At 45.7% G+C, this 18,521-nt stretch overlaps 2 protein-coding genes across 2 annotated transcripts in view; both read left to right on the top strand.

Moving 5' to 3' along the window:
* The window catches only part of LOC130401979 (disks large-associated protein 4-like), a 31,692-nt gene extending 20,009 nt beyond the window's left edge, over window positions 1-11,683 (top strand). The window contains exons 8-11 of the mRNA XM_056606038.1: window positions 2,250-2,836; window positions 4,317-4,408; window positions 5,952-6,170; window positions 7,115-11,683. Of these exons, the coding sequence (XP_056462013.1) occupies window positions 2,250-2,836; window positions 4,317-4,408; window positions 5,952-6,170; window positions 7,115-7,333 (1,117 nt within the window). The 3' untranslated portion in view covers window positions 7,334-11,683. The remainder of the gene's footprint in view (window positions 1-2,249; window positions 2,837-4,316; window positions 4,409-5,951; window positions 6,171-7,114) is intronic.
* Window positions 11,684-12,220: 537 nt separating this feature from the next.
* Window positions 12,221-18,030, top strand: LOC130401983 (mucin-2-like). The gene is made up of 3 exons (XM_056606041.1): window positions 12,221-12,569; window positions 14,646-14,887; window positions 15,423-18,030. Exons 1-3 carry the CDS (start codon window positions 12,551-12,553, stop codon window positions 17,001-17,003), a joined length of 1,842 nt encoding a protein of 613 aa, XP_056462016.1. The 5' UTR covers window positions 12,221-12,550; the 3' UTR covers window positions 17,004-18,030.
* The last annotated feature ends 491 nt before the right edge of the window (window positions 18,031-18,521 follow it).

The raw sequence follows: 18,521 nt of genomic DNA on the forward strand, positions 1-18,521 counted from the left end.
CTCCCCTGGTCTGGTAACCGGGGAGCCCGTTTTCCTCAGAACAGATCTCGAAGGCGTTGATCACCTTGGTGCAGTTCATCACTTCTCTTTAAGGGAGGGCCAGCTGTTCAGTGTTTCTACTGGTCTCCTGGGTCTTCTGTTGAATGTATCACGCTTTGAAGTCTTTGCGTGTCCCGCTGCCCCATGTTTGTAGCAGGGTCGTTGCAATTACACCACGCAGATGGACATTTGCTCGGCACTTCCTCCCGATTTTTCCTGTCTTTGCATGATAGACCTGGTTTTGTGTAAATAGTAACTGCTTTGAGTATATTTACATTTCTCCTGACTGAACTTTGCTCAAACCAGTTCCTGTAAAAATAATATTTTTTTTACGGAATATATGAATGCCTACTGTTTTATTTATATTTGCCCATTTTTGTTCTGTTTGTTTTGCATATATGCTTTGACAATGCCCTTTTTTGTTGTGGCTTAGCGAACCCCTAACCTGCCACTCCGTGCTCCTATACTTGTTATAATCTTTTTTTCTGTTTGTATTTATAATATTTTTACCTCTGTGTCTACCTACTGTATCTCACCTGTGTAGATGTCCCTGCGTGTCAGTAGGGAGACACCTTTATCAAGGTCCCGGAAGCCAGTCAATGGTTAGCTCTAGTTCTCATTAAAGCCCGTAACTCGAGCCCTTCTACCCAGCTGTTGGTGTGTGTGTGTGTGTGTGTATATATATATTTATAGTCCAAATCTTTTACAGAGCGAAATAATTGCTTGGTTTGTTGCTAAACACAATTACCAAGTCTTTACTGAGAATTAACAGCGATTATGTTGGTATTATGGTATATGAATTGCGTGTGGAATATGTTCTGGTGAGGATCCAAAAAGAACAGACAGGAAGTCAACAGACGACAGCAAGTCCACCGCCTAACGTGAAAGAAACCGATCCATCCGCTTGCAAAGTATACATGAATCTCTGTATCCACTATCAGGTCTGGTGAAGAGTCTTGTTCCCGTAGTTAACCCACTAACCCATAAACTTGACAGCTGTATCCACTCGGATAGACTCAATATTTACGCGCCACAGGACCCAAACCCAGGAAAAAGAGCTCCCAAGAAGACAGAATAGTAGATTACAGGAAAAAACATCAATTCGCTTGGGCTGGGGAATAATCCAGAAATCTCCTTACTTGTGATGAAACACTGCAGCGCCCTCTTAAGCCGGGCCATTACTTGGTTCATAAAAAATACTGATTGAAACCGAAAAGGAATGTCAGCTGATTACCGATTACGGTTTCTACAAACTGCATTACATCCATGAAGGGTGGGGTTTCACTCAGAGAATAACCTGAACACCATCTTGCTTTTCGTTTATTCATGAAAAAAGAAGCGGCAAACTAGCACAGCCAGAGAGAAGCTAAAGAATAGGCCAGACCATTTCAAGAGAGGGAGAAAAGCATACTGTGGACTAAACAAGGGACTATATCCCCCATGATGGATTATTGAAGGATCGCCAAGTCCTCATTGGAAATACTGGATTCAGTAGATGGTGGGGGTTAGGGGAGGCGGAGCCATACCAACTATCCGTCATACCCTCTCTTACTTACACAGTCGGGCCACACCCCCACCCCCCCCAACCCCACCCCCAACCCCCCCCCCCCCGGCAAGACAGGCTTATACTCACCTGGCTGCCAACCACACCTCACACCCTTGACATCTTGTAACATCTCCCGAGGAAGGCTGTAGAGTACACGCCCAAACGGTGGAAGGTAATCAACTTTTTCCTTAGTCTTGTTCTTCTTCTACTCAGAATCTGATTGCAACTTTCAATGACCCAGCCAAAACATTTTGCCTGCATTCATTCATGAGGATGAAACAGACTGCAATGTAACGTGATAGACTATACTGATATACTTTGTGGGCATGCCATACCATGGCCTAGCAAACAATATTAACCACATTCTCTGGTGGATGGCTTTCCTCTGTGATTATATTGTTTGCATTGTTGTATTAGGTCAATGTTTACCATTAAAGATAAGGCGATACGGATGAGTGTTTTGTTGTGTAGTCGTAATAGATTTAATATGCTTTAGTAGTTTTCTCCTTGACTTATCTCTCCTTGCTTTGCTGGTTGCCCTTATCTTTGGTGTTGCCGTGGTTCATTTGGACAGAAAATGCATTAAAACCAGCATCTTCTACTGAAGTGCCCCGCTGAGACCCCGACCGACACTGAGCCCCGCCGTGGTTCTCTTGTCTTCCAGGGTCGGCCACTCCGGCAGCATGGCCTCCAAGCAGGACTCTGACACCACGCCGGACCTGCCCTCGGCCGCCGCCGCCACCTCGCACATCCTGGCCTCCAGCAACGGCCGGGCCGCCGAGAGGAAGGTCATGGTGAACAGCGCCAGCCAGTCCACCGACTCCCAACGCGGGGGGAGCACCTCGCTGGACAACGGCGAGGGCCTCGGAGACACCGCCACCACCGCCGCCGCCGCCACCGCCGCCGCCACCACCTCCTGCTCCACCTCGCCTCCGCCCCCGCCGCGGCAGATCCTGAACCGCTCCACCACGCGCAGCAGCTCGGACTCGTTCTCCGAGAGCATGGACCCCGCCCTGGACCCCTCGTCCCTGCCGCCGCCGGACCCCTGGCTGGAGAGTGTGAGCGTTGGGGTCGGAGGAGGAGGAGGAGGAGGAGGAGGAGGTGCTGGTGGCGGTTCCGGTGGTGGGGGGACACTGTGCAGGAGAGACGGCCACTGGTTCCTGAAGCTGCTGCAGGCGGAGTCGGGCCGCATGGAGGGCTGGTGCCAGCAGATGGAGCTGGAGACCAAAGAGAACCAGATCTCAGAGGAAGGTATGACCCCCCCTACACACACACACACACACACACACACACACACACACACACACACACCCGTACTTACCATTCTGCAGGCTGAGTCGGGTTGGAGCCGATAACAGGGCCGTGTCGTCTAGAGGTACGGTTATGACTTTTAGCTGGAGGCAGCTAAGCGTGTGTCTGCCTGCAGAACCTCCGGGGAAAGTGTATGCGAAATCAAAATCACAAGAGTCGCTTTGTATACAGGCAAATGCTAAATGTCAAAATACTAAACAGTATGGTGGTATATATTAGATCTAGTCGTAATGTATTTACAAAACGGTGAAAGAGCAGAAAAAGAGTGGCCCATTTCTAACACGACGTCAAGCCAATTAGACTTCATTCCCATTACGACTTCCGAGTCCGAAGGATGAATATCATTATTCAAAAAATGAGGCCATATCCAAAGTTACTTGGCCCAGAAATGCTGCACGTCCAGCCATATCATTTGCAAATCCAAAACACCATTGTGTCCTCTTAACAAGCAGCAAAATGCTGGGGCTACACCCAGACCCCAATGGGGGTCTGTCTGTCAATTCCGCACTCCCCACCCCTGATCCACAGCTCCGTCCGGGGGATGAGGGGTGGGGGATGAGACGGTAATACCTGGGGTTGCCACACAAGCAAGCCTGTAATCCCTCAGAATTACACTAATCTTGCCTGGAACTGATTAAACCTCCAGATTAGATTAGTGATTCAACATCAGTCTGGGAGATTCAACATGTCCATGCACAGATACAGAAAACAACAACACCTTTCTGCATGCATGAGTTCATATAATCAAACTAAAAGCTTGGTTTTGTATAAACTGTTGACGGTAGTCTGTGTGTGGGCGATGGTTATGGAAAAATCCTCCATTGTAGTTTAAAGCACTGGCATAGAGGTAACATTACGATACCATTAATTCAACGATTATTGGTAAGCTGGGACCAATGTTTTTTTCCAGTTTTGAGGGGTGCCTAGTGACTGACTGCAAGAAAAGAGATGGGCACAGACACTAGGCTCTACAGGCCTTGATGACTTTAAAGAGGACACCACCATCCAAAACACTGTAATCTGCCCCCACCATGTTCCTGGCAGCCTATGGAGGTTTTAAAAATACTAATGTCGTAGCTAAACCAGTGTTGCACTAAGCGCTCTATATATGTATATATTAATGTATGTCACTGCTCTTCCTAAATCCTGTCGATGACTCCTCATGCTTTATACTTTTAAAGGCAACCGACTATTGGTGTAAATGATGATATTCTCTCACATTACCGTCTGTAGCTTTGTGCTAAAGCTATAGGGGGGCTCCATTTTCTCTCGTTTGGTAGGATCCAAGGTCCAGGTTTCAAAAGATATTGGATGGACAAATTTGAAATCAAAGAAAGGTGTGATTTCTTGTGTGATCCGGGTTTCTAGTGTGATCTGTGTTCTGGTGTAATCTGTGTTCTGTGTTATCTGTCCTCTGCAGTGCTGGGGAAGGTCCGTAGCGCGGTGGGGAGTGCCCAGCTCCTCATGACCCAGAAGTTCCAACAGTTCCGGGGGCTGTGTGACCAGAACTTGGTGAGTAGCAGCCACACAAGCACACGCACCAAATCACACAACACAAGGATTGAAGCAACACCATAGGTCACCAAGTTACCACGGCAACCATTTCATCATTACAGTTGGCTACTACTACTAGACCATCGTTCACACGTATATTGGTAATTAGAAGAATATGTACATATTTTCTCTGCATTTTGGCCTCCCGTCCATTCCGAAACTGCTGTTCAGGTCACTGAAAACAAATGTATATATTTTTTGCTGTCTATATGTATGGACCGGTGAAACAGTGCATTCGCTAAACAATGATATCAAGACCTCGCTTTACAGAAGGCAGTTGTTTCTCACACATCGAGCATGCGCCAGAAACCTTTGAACAATGGTGGAATTCAGGGTTGTTGACGTTTGGTTAGTTCGGTTCAGTTTAATTAAATCAACTGTAGTGTGTTACTATCAGCCTGGCATGCTTACTCAAGAGTTTTAAATAATTTTGGTGTATTTTCTATTACACCGTTGGTGTATTTCTTTGAAAATGGAGGCGGAAAAAATATGTTTTCAGAGGCCTTGACTAGATACTTTAATATTCAAAGCATTGCTCTGGGCCTTTCATCTCGGGACAAAAACGATCCACATTTTTGACCCTACTGAAAGCATACAGGAGTCCCTAAGACTCCTTCTAAAAAGTCTTGCCATCACTGCCTCATCTTCATCCAATCCAGTAGTAGTGCAGTGTGAGCAGGGAGTCCGGCAGCTGTCTCGCTAACACTAGTCACAGGACCAGCTCCTACAGTCCGACACACTGATCTATTGATCGGGCTGACACCATGCTATTAACAGTCATTTGTGTGGAGCTTAATTCGTCTCGCTGGGGCGCTGCCTATCATCGTTTAAATGATTTCCCGTTGCTCTAAATGAGTCACTGTATCATCTTATTTAAGCCTTTCTGGTGCTTTAACAAATAAGCAGCGTTGGTCACAGACAGCCTTACACAGCATATCGGCTGCTTATGAAAGGCGTCCAAAGGCTGTGTGATGTCTAAAATTAGAAGCTGCGGAAAGAAATTGTGTCGTATCGGTTTTTGCTGACTTTCCATATCGATCGCAGCTCTTTTTCTGAAGGAATAATTGCGAGCTTTTAATGTCTTATTTGTTGTTGTATTTGCCTTGATGTTGAGTTTAGTGCCTGCTTCACTTGATTTTATTGATCAACCCTTGTAGTGAACCGGTATCTCCTAACAGCTGCGGTGCCACAGTGCCATCTAGTGGTAGTTAAGGGGAGATTATTTCCTCTTTTTTTTATCTTTGTCTTTATCCAAACATGACTCACCATAGTTAAACGGTGTATATTTATAGTTTGTTTCTGACTTAAATGGGTGGGTTTAAAAATATTTTTAGACTTGGGTAATATGGCCAACATCTACTTCTAATATCATTATTATATAATGCGCCCTTTTTTACCCATTCATAATAGATTAATTTAACTCCAACTGTAAATATGACAACGTGACACATACAAACCTACTTGACCTAACGTGATGGCGCGTGTCCCGGGTGGGGGGCAGAATGTGAGCGCCAACCCGCGGCCCAGCCCCCAGGACCTGGCAGGCTTCTGGGACCTGCTCCAGCTCTCCATCGAGGACATCAGCCTCAAGTTCGACGAGCTTTACCACCTCAAGTCCAACGACTGGCAGCCGGCGCCCAGCTCCGCCTCCTCCACCGCCGCCGCCGCCTCCGCCGCCGCTGCTGCCACCACATCCGCCCTCTCGTCCCCTGAGCGGAAGGTACTTCCCACCCCTGCTGCCCTGTACCCTGGCTGGGGTAGGAAAGCCGTCGAGACCGGCCTCACTCCTCCCGCCACCACCACCACCACCACCACCACCACCTCTCAACCTCCACCTCCACTGTCTCTCTCCCCTCCCCTGTTTCTCTTTCTCTCTCTCCCTCTATCTCTCTCTCCCTCTCTCCCCCACTCTTACCCCTGTTCCCCCCGCTGAGGGCGAGCCCCTGATCAGGGCCAACCCCAGCCAGACATGATGGGTCAGAGAGGCCTCGCCCCCTCTTCACATGCATGGGAAATATATTTGAAAGGGGGCCGTTGGTGTGGAATGGTTCGTCTGTTGTGGTTTGTTGAGTTGTCTTGCATGTTGCAGTAAATTGGGTTGGAATTTTACTTGAGCATGGCTAAAATCATCCAGTAGAATCCAGCCCTATCTCTTTTGTGTGTGTGTGTGTGTGTGTGTGTGTGTGTGTGTGTGTGTGTGTGTGTGTGTGTGTGTGTGTGTGTGTGTGTGTGTGTGTGTGTGTGTGTGTGTGTGTGTGTGTGTGTGTGTTTTGAGTGTTTTGAGTGTGAAACCTGAATTTGTCTGCCTATTTTTATATGCCTTGATTGTTCTTTCTTGATGTTGCTATGGCAATGTCGATGCCATGTCTTGTGTGCCGTGTGTGTTCATTGTTCATGTCTCACCAATACCATTGACGTCTCCAAGAAGGCCTTTCCCATAATAAAGAATTGATTGATTTCAATTCTGCAGCCGTGTTTATTGTGTATACCGTGAATGTCACTGTTTTAATAATTCTCCCGTCGTAAATAATGCCCTTTCTTCAACGTCTTTACAAGACTGAAGGAACACTAAATGACTGTCCACGTTGCATTTCCTCGCATCACTAATTCTTTCCCCTTTTTACTCTGTTCCTCCCTCCCCTACCATCCCTCCTCCCACCCCAGGACCAGGAGACGGGCAAGAAGCCCGCTAAGGGGCGACCGGTACTGGGCCGCGAGAAGAGCGTGGACTCGTCGTCCGCCTCGTCAGTGGAGAAGCAGCGGCAGGAGGCCCGCAAGCGCCTGCTGGCCGCCAAGAAGGCTGCATCGTTCCGCCAGAACTCGGCCACCGAGAGCGCCGACAGCATAGAGATCTACGTCCCGGAGGCCCAGACCAGACTATGAGGGAACCCCCCCAGGGAGAGGGAGAAGGGTGAGGAGGAGGCCGTCATCCATGGTGATGCTCTTATCTCAGAAGTTAAGAGGATTGTCAATGTAAGTTCTTCCCGACGCCTGGAGAAGAAACCAAACGGGAAAAAAAGATGGAGAGAAAAAAAATTAACAGAAAACAAAACGCTGCAGGGATATTGAGTTTGGGGGTCTGGGGGTCCAAGTGTGTTTAAAATGTGGACACCCACACAGTTGAGCCCTGATGACTATGGGAACTCCCTAGATCTAACACCTAAATGACTGATGACTCACGTTGTTACTTGATGATGAACACTTATTGTTACTACTATTGAATATCAACGATGATGAATAGCGCTGGTATTATTATCTCTCCTAAAGAAACTCTATTAAGACTGTTTATAAATATTTTATCTTGGCCATAAGATCTACTACTAATCAGACAGGGGTCAAATATGTGTGCTTTTCTGTTTCTCCTCTTCCTGTCTTTCCAAGGCCTTGGCTATCCTGTAGCTTTGCACAACACCACCTTCTGGCCATCACATGAATTACATACACAACAGATACACTAAGCTCAGTCTACTTTGTCTACCGTGTCTTTCTTTGTTAATTTTCTCACATTTGGCACGTTTCTATGTGAAGAACCATAATTATAACTCTGCTTTGCAATATGGAACTAAATTAGTGTTCAGAATCACGAAATAGATTAATGCTAGGTTTTTTTAAAGGGTGTATCCTTTCAAAATATTTCGATCCATGGTTTAAAATACTATGGAGGATACTAGGGCAGAAGATGTAGGTATATATTGAACAAAAGCATATCCTGCTGAAAATGTGATGACCAAGCCCAGCGATCCTATCAGAATCTCTGGCTGTAGCCATGCTTGCGAGTCCTGAGATTTCCTGGCACTATGGAAATAAGCTCCTTCACACCCTCTTGGATTCCTTTTCAAGTCTTCCTTTTAAAGCATTCTTTCTTCTCTGTGTGGAGATGTATGTTTTGGTGACTTGGATATTCAGTAGCAGCACCTTTCCATCTTTTTGTGAAGCATACAATGAGTAAATGCTTCAAATCGCTTCACCTTAAGATTCATATTTCAACTGAACCATATCACTCAATCCAATGCAAAAGTGTGTTGAGATTGTTTTTCATTATATTACTTTTTATAAATGCCAACCCCTAGTGGAATATATATTGATATATCATCAATATAACAGTATTCTTATCACTCTTCAGCAAGATTATCAATTTGCAGTTAAAGTTACTTTTTTGTTATTATTTCTGCCAAACCGTTCAGTGAAAGCATGGCCTGTCTTGGTCATTGCGCTTTGCCATCATTCATTCATATAAGCTTGTTTGTGAATGGGAAAATGCCGTAAAGCCAAAGACAAATTGACATCTTAAAATCAATATCATCAACACCATTATTAACTTCAGGCTTCATTGTTAAGGGTGTGTGTGTGTGTGTGTGTGTGTGTGTGTGTGTGTGTGTGTGTGTGTGTGTGTGTGTGTGTGTGTGTGTGTGTGTGTGTGTGTGTGTGTGTGTGTGTGTGTGTGTGTGTGTGTGTGTGTGTGTGTGTGTGTATTCTTCATTCATGAGTTGAGGCCAACAAGGGCGTATCCCACTCTGTCCCAGGTTTGGGTGGCAGCGTTGTAGCGCGTTCTTTCCTCAAGCCCCAGCTCTCCAGTGACACTTCCCCCTCCCTCTATTTAGATGGCATTAACATATTCTAAATCTTGATTGCAGTCTCCCATCCCAAGGGGGGCTGCCGTTGTCAATGCAGCCCCAGACTAAACCTTTGTTGTTGTTTTTTGTTTTGTAACAAACACGGATTATGTCTCACACTGGACATACACTATCCCACATAAAACACAAAACAAGTTTAGAGGGTCTTGAGTATGGGTGAAACGTCTTCCTCTCCATCTCAAATGGGCCCATCCGCACAGTCTGTCAGACATCAAACTACTACCACTAGCCCCCAGTGTCATTGTTGGTGTTGAATAAGTGCAATGCGACCCGGTTGGCCCTACGGCTGCTCTAATGCTCTGCCTCTCACCCACTGTGATCCAGAAATGTTGGGCTGGGCTTTGAATGAGAAAGAGCCAACAACAAGCTGGCTGGCTGTTTCACTCTCTCCTGGTCAGAGCTTTCAGTTGATGGCCGGTCTTTGTGTGCTGTTGCATTTGACGGGGATGACTCACTAAGGTAAATGGCTCGGGGGTGTGAAAATCCTAGCGTCGTTAGCACCTTCAAGATCTTTTGTCCCGTTTGTCCTCTGTGGTCAGCTCCAATGGAATTCCAGAGAAAGCCATGTCTGTCTGTGTCTGACAAGTTTAACTCCAATCACTTTAGGTGAGGTGAATTATAGTTGTCTGTTTTCTTCACAAAGGCCACATCAACTGCACAATGGTGTGATTTGGGTACATTGAGTATATGAGGTTCATTTAATTTTAACCTGAGAAATAACTTCTTGTAGTTTTGTTGGTTGAAAAATGGATAATCATGGTCCATCCTTTGAATGCAAGTTGAATATGTATCATGTGTTCATTGTAAGAATGCAAACGTTTGTGTTTTTTTTGGTTTCTATCTTCTGCAAATGCATCTATTATAGTGCACACTGATCTGAACTATCACAACATGGATGACAAGCATTGCTGCTCCTAGCCTAAGAAGACTTGAGTGTGAATGTGAATGGCAGCCAAGTGACGGAGGCATATCTATTCCTTTATACAAGGATCGCATTGCAATACACACTTGTCAGCCACAGTAATGTATGGGACACACCTGGTCCACTTCCTGGAGAGGTTTATCCATGATCCAAAGGGTTCCATTGTGTGCTTGTGTTATTTTCCCAGTGGCTCATTTGAAGTTGATAATGGTCCCGTGATAGCTCCTTCCGCCTTCGTCCTTTGCTTTCTTTTGTTGGGCATTTGCTTGCGTTTAAATTGAAGATAAGTAATACTCTATGTAAAACCAACTGTGTATCATGCACATGGCAGAAACTAATGTGCACAAAAAATGTTTTGGGGTCATGTGTTCTTATGTAGGGCTCATTGATAAGGATGCAGATGTACAAATCCTAATAATGACCAATGGGATGTAAGCGTAACTTTGGACAACAGAAATTCTAATTCAAATAATACAGACGAAAAGGCCCCGTGGACACTTTCATTACCCTTTACAGTTCAGTACTACCGGTCACCCTTTGGGTGTCCAAGCTTTTTTGTCAAGGGGCCCCATTGTCAACTCCCTGTCCCTATCCCCCAAGTCCTAAATTGCTTGCCTTTTATTTGTATTTAAATATATCACTTTTCACCAAAAGTGAGCAGAACCCGTTGTCTCTTTTCAGCATCCATGCAAGGTCTTGTATTTATATTTCCCCACTTCTGGTGTGTGTGCGTGTGCGTGTGCGTGTGCGTGCGTGTGTGTGTGTGTGGTCACCGAGTCTCTGTTGATTATGATAGGCAACAAGCAAAGCAACGTCAGAGACGGACGGGCACACCTAGCTGGAGAGAGTGATCTAGGTTGGAGTACAACATAATATGCTGCCTTGTAGAAAAGCCAACTAGGAAAAAAAAAAAGAAATTGAAACTACCGCCAATAATTCTGCTGACTGCCACTGGGTGGGATATGAAAACTTGGAGGCATACGAATCTATGCTCAATCAGCAGGAGATAAGATGTAGCATTACAAACCCTAGAGGAAATATTTTATAAAACAAGCACATATTTTAAAGAATAGGATTTGTTTGGTATCGATAAAGCTATATGTAGAGACTGTGTTTGCCAAGGTTTTAGGGGGTTTGGTATAAACGTGTTATGAGGTGAACATGTTGCTGAATGAGTTGTTTATATAAAAATTATAGATTTATTAAATTTGTTCTCGCTATTCTCTGTTAACATTAAACGTATATGTGCAATACTAAAGATAAGTACATGGGTTCTTTGATAATAAATACATTCTAATAATGTTATCCCATGCCTGTTACAAATCACTCTGTATATAAGAGACACAGTTTGAAAAGCTTCATCTTTTGCAATGCTAGATGTATTTATACTATTTTAAAGGGTGGTCCCATGTATAACGGTGAGAGGTCAAATTAAATAAAATGCACACAATACTTTCTCAAAAGTTTCACTTGTGGGTATGTTGTTGACTCTTGGTGACTCGTTTGTTGATACTTGTGTTGTGTCTCCTTTATTTAGTAACTGGTGGATGTACTCAACATATCTCCAGGTTCCGAGGTTATTAAATAACAAAGCGACCAGTGAACTACATTTGTTTACAAACACATTCCTGCGAAGACCTAATTGTAACTGGATATTGCTTGACAATCCCTACCCGCTGAGAGGCAAGGCCCCAGCAATCATCGTGTCAGGGGTGAAGTACCCATGTCATTTATTATTAATGTTCTCAAATACTCGATCAATCCAATAGCTTTTTTCTTGGATTGCTTTTGAAAGACTGCATATTTTATCTTTCAATGTAAGGGCATTCATTTACAATTGACAATGTAATTAAAAGGTCTCCAAATAGAAGCATGACGCAAAATAGTCCAGAGACCGTCGTCAAACTTCATAGCTCCCCATGTTTGAAATGGTTTATGTGACGTTTCTATTAACGTTACGTAAAATGCCTTCCGTGTGATGCAGCCATGGTAGCAAACTACCAGATGCAGATAATCATTATTTAAATTCAATCGAATACATTGGGCAATGCTGTTGCGTAACATCAAAATTAAATGTCAGTGAAAGAAGAATAAAAATGACAGCCCTCCACTGCTCCACGATAACTGCAGGCTACTGAATTTTGAATGAAATGGTTTGTCCATCAGTCATCGGGGACTGATGACACAGTCTGTCTGATAGAAACTGCGAGCCGTGATTGGATCACGTTCGCCTAGGAGGAGGGATTAGTTCGGCTCCGGCTGTCAAGATTGGCAAAGAGCTGGCGCTGCTGCGCGCAGGTAAAGGGAACAAGCGACAAATCAAAAAAAACATTTGTTCTGGCAGTAAGAGGAATGCAATGGAAGGACTCTTCTGTGAACCGTACATGGCATAGAATCGACCCATACGTTCACGTTTCCTAAAACGCGCGGCATCCTGAGCGCCTCGCAAGAAAACCCCCCTTCTGTGTCAACGTCTGGCGGCGGACGAGCATTGTACGAGGAACTTCGACAGCTGCGTGTTTTCAAGCAAGCCATCAACAAAGAATGAAACCGTTCAAACGAGGTAAGGGGGGGATTTCATCGTGTTTTCAGCTCTGTGTTTAAACTCGAACCCCTCGAAACTGTACTACTTGTTCGAGCCCTTTGTGTTTGGCGTGGGGTTTTAAACGGAATGTTTTTTTTTGTTTGGAGCAAATGCAGCGTGTGTGTTTGTGTTTGAATTTGGAGGGACGGCTAACTAGCTAGTTATCTCAAGCATGGTGTCCATCTGGCGGCGCGTCAGAGAAGTGGCGTGCACGCAGCGGGAGCGTGTGCGTTTCTTCGCTTTCTTTGTGCGCTTTGGCGATATTTATACACGACTCGTTTAAAAGCCCATCCAATATTTTATTTCCTAAAAAAGCTCACGTTAATCTTCGCCAATGCCTCTTACGATCAAATGTCATCCCCGCTGTTCCCTCCAGACATCACGGCTGGTTAATCAAGTCTTGGCTCGACCGTGATTCAGAACATCAAAATTCAAACTTCGTCAGTCGTGTATTCAATCTCCACTGACACGCCGTCGACTCGTATACGACGTTTTATTTTGAACCGGTACGCTGGGTTTAATCATCTACTATGTGATGCATATTCTGTGGAAATCCCCTGAAATACTTGCTCGTGTTTCATAGGATCACCGCTTTCTTTGTTACCAACGTGTTGGTATGTCGATGGAGGGACATTTTGTAAACAATGCCCCTACATAAGGTTGACTGGTTTGACAGTAGGGATCCAGTGAAACAGCCTCGCTACACTAAGCTAGCCGATGTAAATATTAGTTAGTTTTTACTTTCCCAGTGCTAGTTCCCCTGGCAGAAAACCGAAACAATCAATGGTACATTTTGTACTTTTTCACTTTGTCGGAGTTGTTCTGGTTGGTGGCTTTTTGACTGGTTTTGCATCCATCTTGCTGCATGACTGCCTTAACTGAAGCTGTCTTCTTAGTGAAACCCTGTCTGGGGGAAAATAATGGATAGATCCTAAAACTAAGACTTTAATGACCTTTTGTTAATGTCAACAAGCCTAACGAAGCAGAGTTTTAACGCATGGCCAACTTGGCTTGATTTGAGACAATCACGTCTTAAAAATGGCACAATAAATGAATACATAAAGTAAATTATGTAGTTTTAGCTGATTTCTTTTTATTGGCGTATTGAGGTGTATTGCATTTATTTAGACATTGATGGAAGTTAGGCTACCAATTGGATTATTCGCGCATATGTTTTACTCAGGACCGCTATAACGTCAGTCGCAGTTGATGTTCAATCTGAGGCACTGATATCCCACTACATGTTGCACTGACGTTTGTCGAAAATACTGCAATACAAATGCCCTTTACATCTCACCAGCCTAGCCATTCAAATTCCAACATTTACCCAGCCGCACATTCCTCGATTCGTGTAAATTTGCTGCTTATACATGGGCTGTGGAAAAATATTTTTGTTTACGGAAAAGGGAATCTTGAATTTGAAACATGGTCAACTATTCTGGTAGTCAGAGCTACACTGATAGTTCTGGAGGTGAAGACGGCCCCCTTTTGCATGGTCAATGGATTCCTAGGCTACTGACCACTGTGATGTTGATATGCACACAATCTCCTTTGTGAAGACAGGCACTGCCCCAGGGGTCAGGTTTCACCAAAGCCCAGAGAAAGACATTTGCTGCATTCTAACCCCCCCCCCCAATGGTATAAGGCATGCTCCATTTGAAGGGATTCCCTCCAATGGCCACTGGCCAGCCATAGTTTGAAAATGTCTCATCACAATCTATAATAAAAGCAGCTTATTTAGGACTTGGCCTTTTTGTAGATACAAAACCATACTCAAACTAATGTCAAAAACGAAAAGGATTTTAATAGTTAATTTTTTTATGCAATGGAATTCAGCTAATGTATCTATTTTTTACTTTATAGATGTATAACAGGCATATGCTACCACAATTAACTTGCACTATAAGATAATGTAATCTACAAGAATTTAGCATCTGTTTCTCCCTAGAGTTTTCTGCTATGAAAACTTTTCATTGAGCCACTTTTTACACAAATATGGTATTTGAGTAATGGGACTACGGGCCTATAAACTGACGGATGGCACTCACTCAACAGCTCTGGAAGAGGAGCGCCTCAGGGAGCACGAGCTCTCGTCGGCCATGTCGGACAGCGATGACTCCTCGCCCCTCGACCTGTCGGGCGGAGGGCTGTCGGGGAAGCGCCGTCGCCGTGGCAACCTGCCCAAAGAGGCGGTGCAGGTTCTCAGAAGTTGGCTCTACGATCATCGTTTCAACGCCTATCCCTCTGAGCAAGAGAAGCTGAGCCTCTCGAGTCAGACCAACCTGTCTGTGTTGCAGGTAAGGCCACTGGCAAAATCCTTGTTCATCCTTATCACGTCAGTGACCTAAATGCTCCAGACTGTGATGTGTTTATTCTCATGAAGTTCTTGTTTTCTGATTAATGTTTTTTTTTCTCTTCTAAAACGTACAGGTTTTTTTAAAATAAAGTTCAGAAGGCCGGGTATCATTTGCATGTTTTTACAAATTTTCAGAATATGTACAAATTTGAATTGTACTATTAGAAGGGGTGCAAGCAAGTCCTAGTCCAGATTGAGAAAGAAAATGTGTGTGTGTGTGGAATTCTGCAACTCCAAATAACAGGCCTCAAGTTTTTTGATCTTGACATAAATGCCTTTGTTAATTTGTGGATCCAGCCGTCAACTCGGCCTCTCTCGACACATCACAACATTTATGAAACAGGCCTGCAACAAAAGCACAATTTTTAAAGGCCTGCACAGTGGGAAATTGGGAATGGATACACTGGGGCTTTTTACTGATCATTTCTGAAATGTTACAATTTACCTTATTTTCTTCCTATTTTTGCCCCTCTTAGATCTGCAATTGGTTCATCAATGCACGCCGGCGCCTACTCCCCGACCTGCTCCGCAAGGACGGTAAAGACCCAACCCAGTTCACCATCTCCCGCCGAGTCGGCTGGAAGTCCGAAGGCCGCTCGCCGACCTCCCTGGGCGCGGCGATGTCCCCGGGGAGTCCCTCGGCCCCGGCCCAACCTCGGCCGTCCGTGATCCGTTCCGCCCCCACATTAGACCTCAGCCTTCTGGGGAACACGGCGACCGCCATCCTGACTGGCGGCGGCTACCCCGGGCGGGAAGGAGCGGTGCAGGCCCTGATGAGGCTGGACACCCAGAGTTTGCTGAAGGAGGCGGAGGAGCGGGGACTCTGCGCCACGGTCATCACCAGCACGGGGTCTGCCTCGAGCCCCCACAGCGGGCTCTTCAACACGCCTCCCCCCACGCCGCCGGAGCTGTTCCCCACCCAGGACTTCAGTGACCTGCGGCTTCTGGTGGACGCAGCCCTGCAGAGGGCAGCGGAGCAGGAGAACATGAAGCGGCTCATAGAGGGCCAGATTAGGTCCGCTGTGAAGACGGAGCCCCTGGAGGCGCCGTGCGCCGACGGCGCCATCGAGATGAGCCCCACCCCTCCGCCAGAGGACCGCCATCAAGTGATGGAAGCCTCCCGAGTGCAGAGTCTCATGGAGAAGGCCATGGTCCTGACGGTCTCCTCTCCCGTCTCTGACCCCATGAGGGCTGCAGTACCGGTGTCTGTAGTGGCAGCTCAATGTCTAGATTCTATCCATGTCTCTTCGCCATGGCAGTCTCCTCTCTCGATGGCCAAGGTCCCGTACAGCTCTGTGCAGATGTCCATAGTAGGATCCACAAGCCCTCGTCAATCTCCAATTTCGCCCGCCCACCAAGGCATCTCGATGCCAGTGTCCACTCCCGTTTCAGAACAACCTCATTCACAGAACCCCACCTCTACCCACTCTGTGGCCCCAGCTTCTGAGCCACTTACGACCTCAAACTCCAGTTTGGCTCCGGTCTCCACAACATTTACTTATAGTCCATCTGGCCCCGCAGCTCGTAGTTCACCTTCTGGTGCTGAGCAAGTGCTTCACCAAGTCTCCATCGGTTCTAGCCAGGCTTCCAGCCCAACTATGGGTCTCATTGGAGTCTCTCCTTCCTGCTCCCCCATCCCGGCCTCCAAGAAAGTCCATAACTCGTCGTTCCACCAATCCCCATTAATCCAGGTCAGGGTTCCAAGCCCCTCACCCGGCAGAACCCTGTCCTCGCCTGCGTCTCCCGGCCACACCCCAGTGTCTGCCTCAGGCCAAGCCCCCATGCGTCCGCCCTCCTCCTCCACCCCGGCCTCCTCACCCACCCAAGCTGTTACCCCAGCCCTGGGTCAGGTTCCCCATCTCCCCACGACCTCCCAGGCCGCGCCCTACACTCTGACCAGCAGCACCCAGAGGAGTGCTGCGGCGGGGCCCAGTGTGTGGGGCGTCGTCCACGGTGACGCCAGGCAGCCCTCGCCCCACCCTGTGGTCAAGAGTGCCATCCCCACCGTGTGGAACCCGCAGCACGGGCTGCGTGCAGTGAGTGAACCAGTGAACTGAATAGGGAGACTGTTCTGTGGGTGGACGCGTGTGTGTACCTTACACAAGGACAGGGGCCCGAACTGTCAAAGACTGGCCAACGATGTATATAGGAGAATGTAACCACATCATTTGTTAGATTAAGTATTAGCTTGTAGGAGGAGAAGAACTGGATTACATTCTTGCAATCTTGGATGAAGAGAAGGGCGGTGCAAAATAGTCATGTTTTAAAGACTCTTTCCCGAGCAACATTTTTTAGCATTTTAAATAGAACTCCTGATGTAGGCATTTGCTGTTTGGTGAAAACATTTTAACGGCAGCCTTCCAAACCAACATTCCAGAAAGCAAAATGTATTCATTCAGTATGCCATTTTCCCGTTCTGTCTTCGCCCTTTCCATGTTGTTTGAGTAAAGGGTTAAAGAGCTCTAAAAACCGTTAAAAATGTAAATGGGTTTAACTGCCAGCATAGCCAGCCTCTTCAGGAGCAGTGCTGGACTGAATTGAATGTATTATGAAATAGTATTTGATAACCTGCCAGGAGGCCTTTTTTTATCATTCCCCACCAGTCTTAAAGAAGAAAAGGCAGATGTGAGTTTATTCCATGGGTCACAAAAGCATCATGCTCCACTATAGCTGTGCACTTTAGATATTGTGTTTTTCATTCGATTTTTGGGGGGGGGGGCAGGCCCAATTGTTCTGATCATTCCACCCAGCCCACCCTTCACCCTGTGAGAGCGGACGGGGAAGAGGAGACATTGATTGTACTGCAGTGGGTCTGGCTGCATGAGATGCCTCCGCTGCGCCTGTCCCCGTCTCGCTCTCTCTCCCCTCCTGCCATCCTCTGATGTCTTCCTAAGGCGGAACAGCGGCTGTCCGTTTGATCCCAGGCCTACCGATCCTCGCCCCTTACTCTCAGAAATACCCCCCCCTTTATGGAGGGCCCGGATCAGAGCGTATTCTGTGATTTCATTTTTAGCATGATGTCTTGGCAAACAGAATTCTGAAAGATGTACAAACATACATTTATATATATATATATATATATATATATATATATATATATATATATATATATATATATATATATATATATATATATATATATATATATATATATATATATATGTGTGTGTGTGTGTGTATATATATATATATATATATATATATATATATTAGGGGTGTAACGGTACACAACAGTCACGGTTCGGTACGTACCTCGGTTTTGAAGTCACGGTACGGTACAGGACGGTTCGGTTCATAGTTATGGTGAAAAAACGGATTGCTTGACAGAACGAACATAAGTTTAATTAGTAACGAATTAAACACAACCGTTTTAGCTGTCAGTATGAAACATACAAATAAAATGTGTAACAAATATAAAAAAAATACTGCAGCAATTCTCCAATAACCCTAACATAAAATTTATGAAAAATCCAGTGTTAATGCTCAGTCTAGGCTCTTTAAGCTGGTATGTAAACAAAGAGTATGTAAACTTTAAGGGTTTAAAGAAAATATTCCTGCAGCTCTCTAAAGCTCTG

This window comes from Gadus chalcogrammus, chromosome 13, assembly GCF_026213295.1.
Source record: "Gadus chalcogrammus isolate NIFS_2021 chromosome 13, NIFS_Gcha_1.0, whole genome shotgun sequence".
Lineage (NCBI taxonomy): Eukaryota > Metazoa > Chordata > Actinopteri > Gadiformes > Gadidae > Gadus > Gadus chalcogrammus.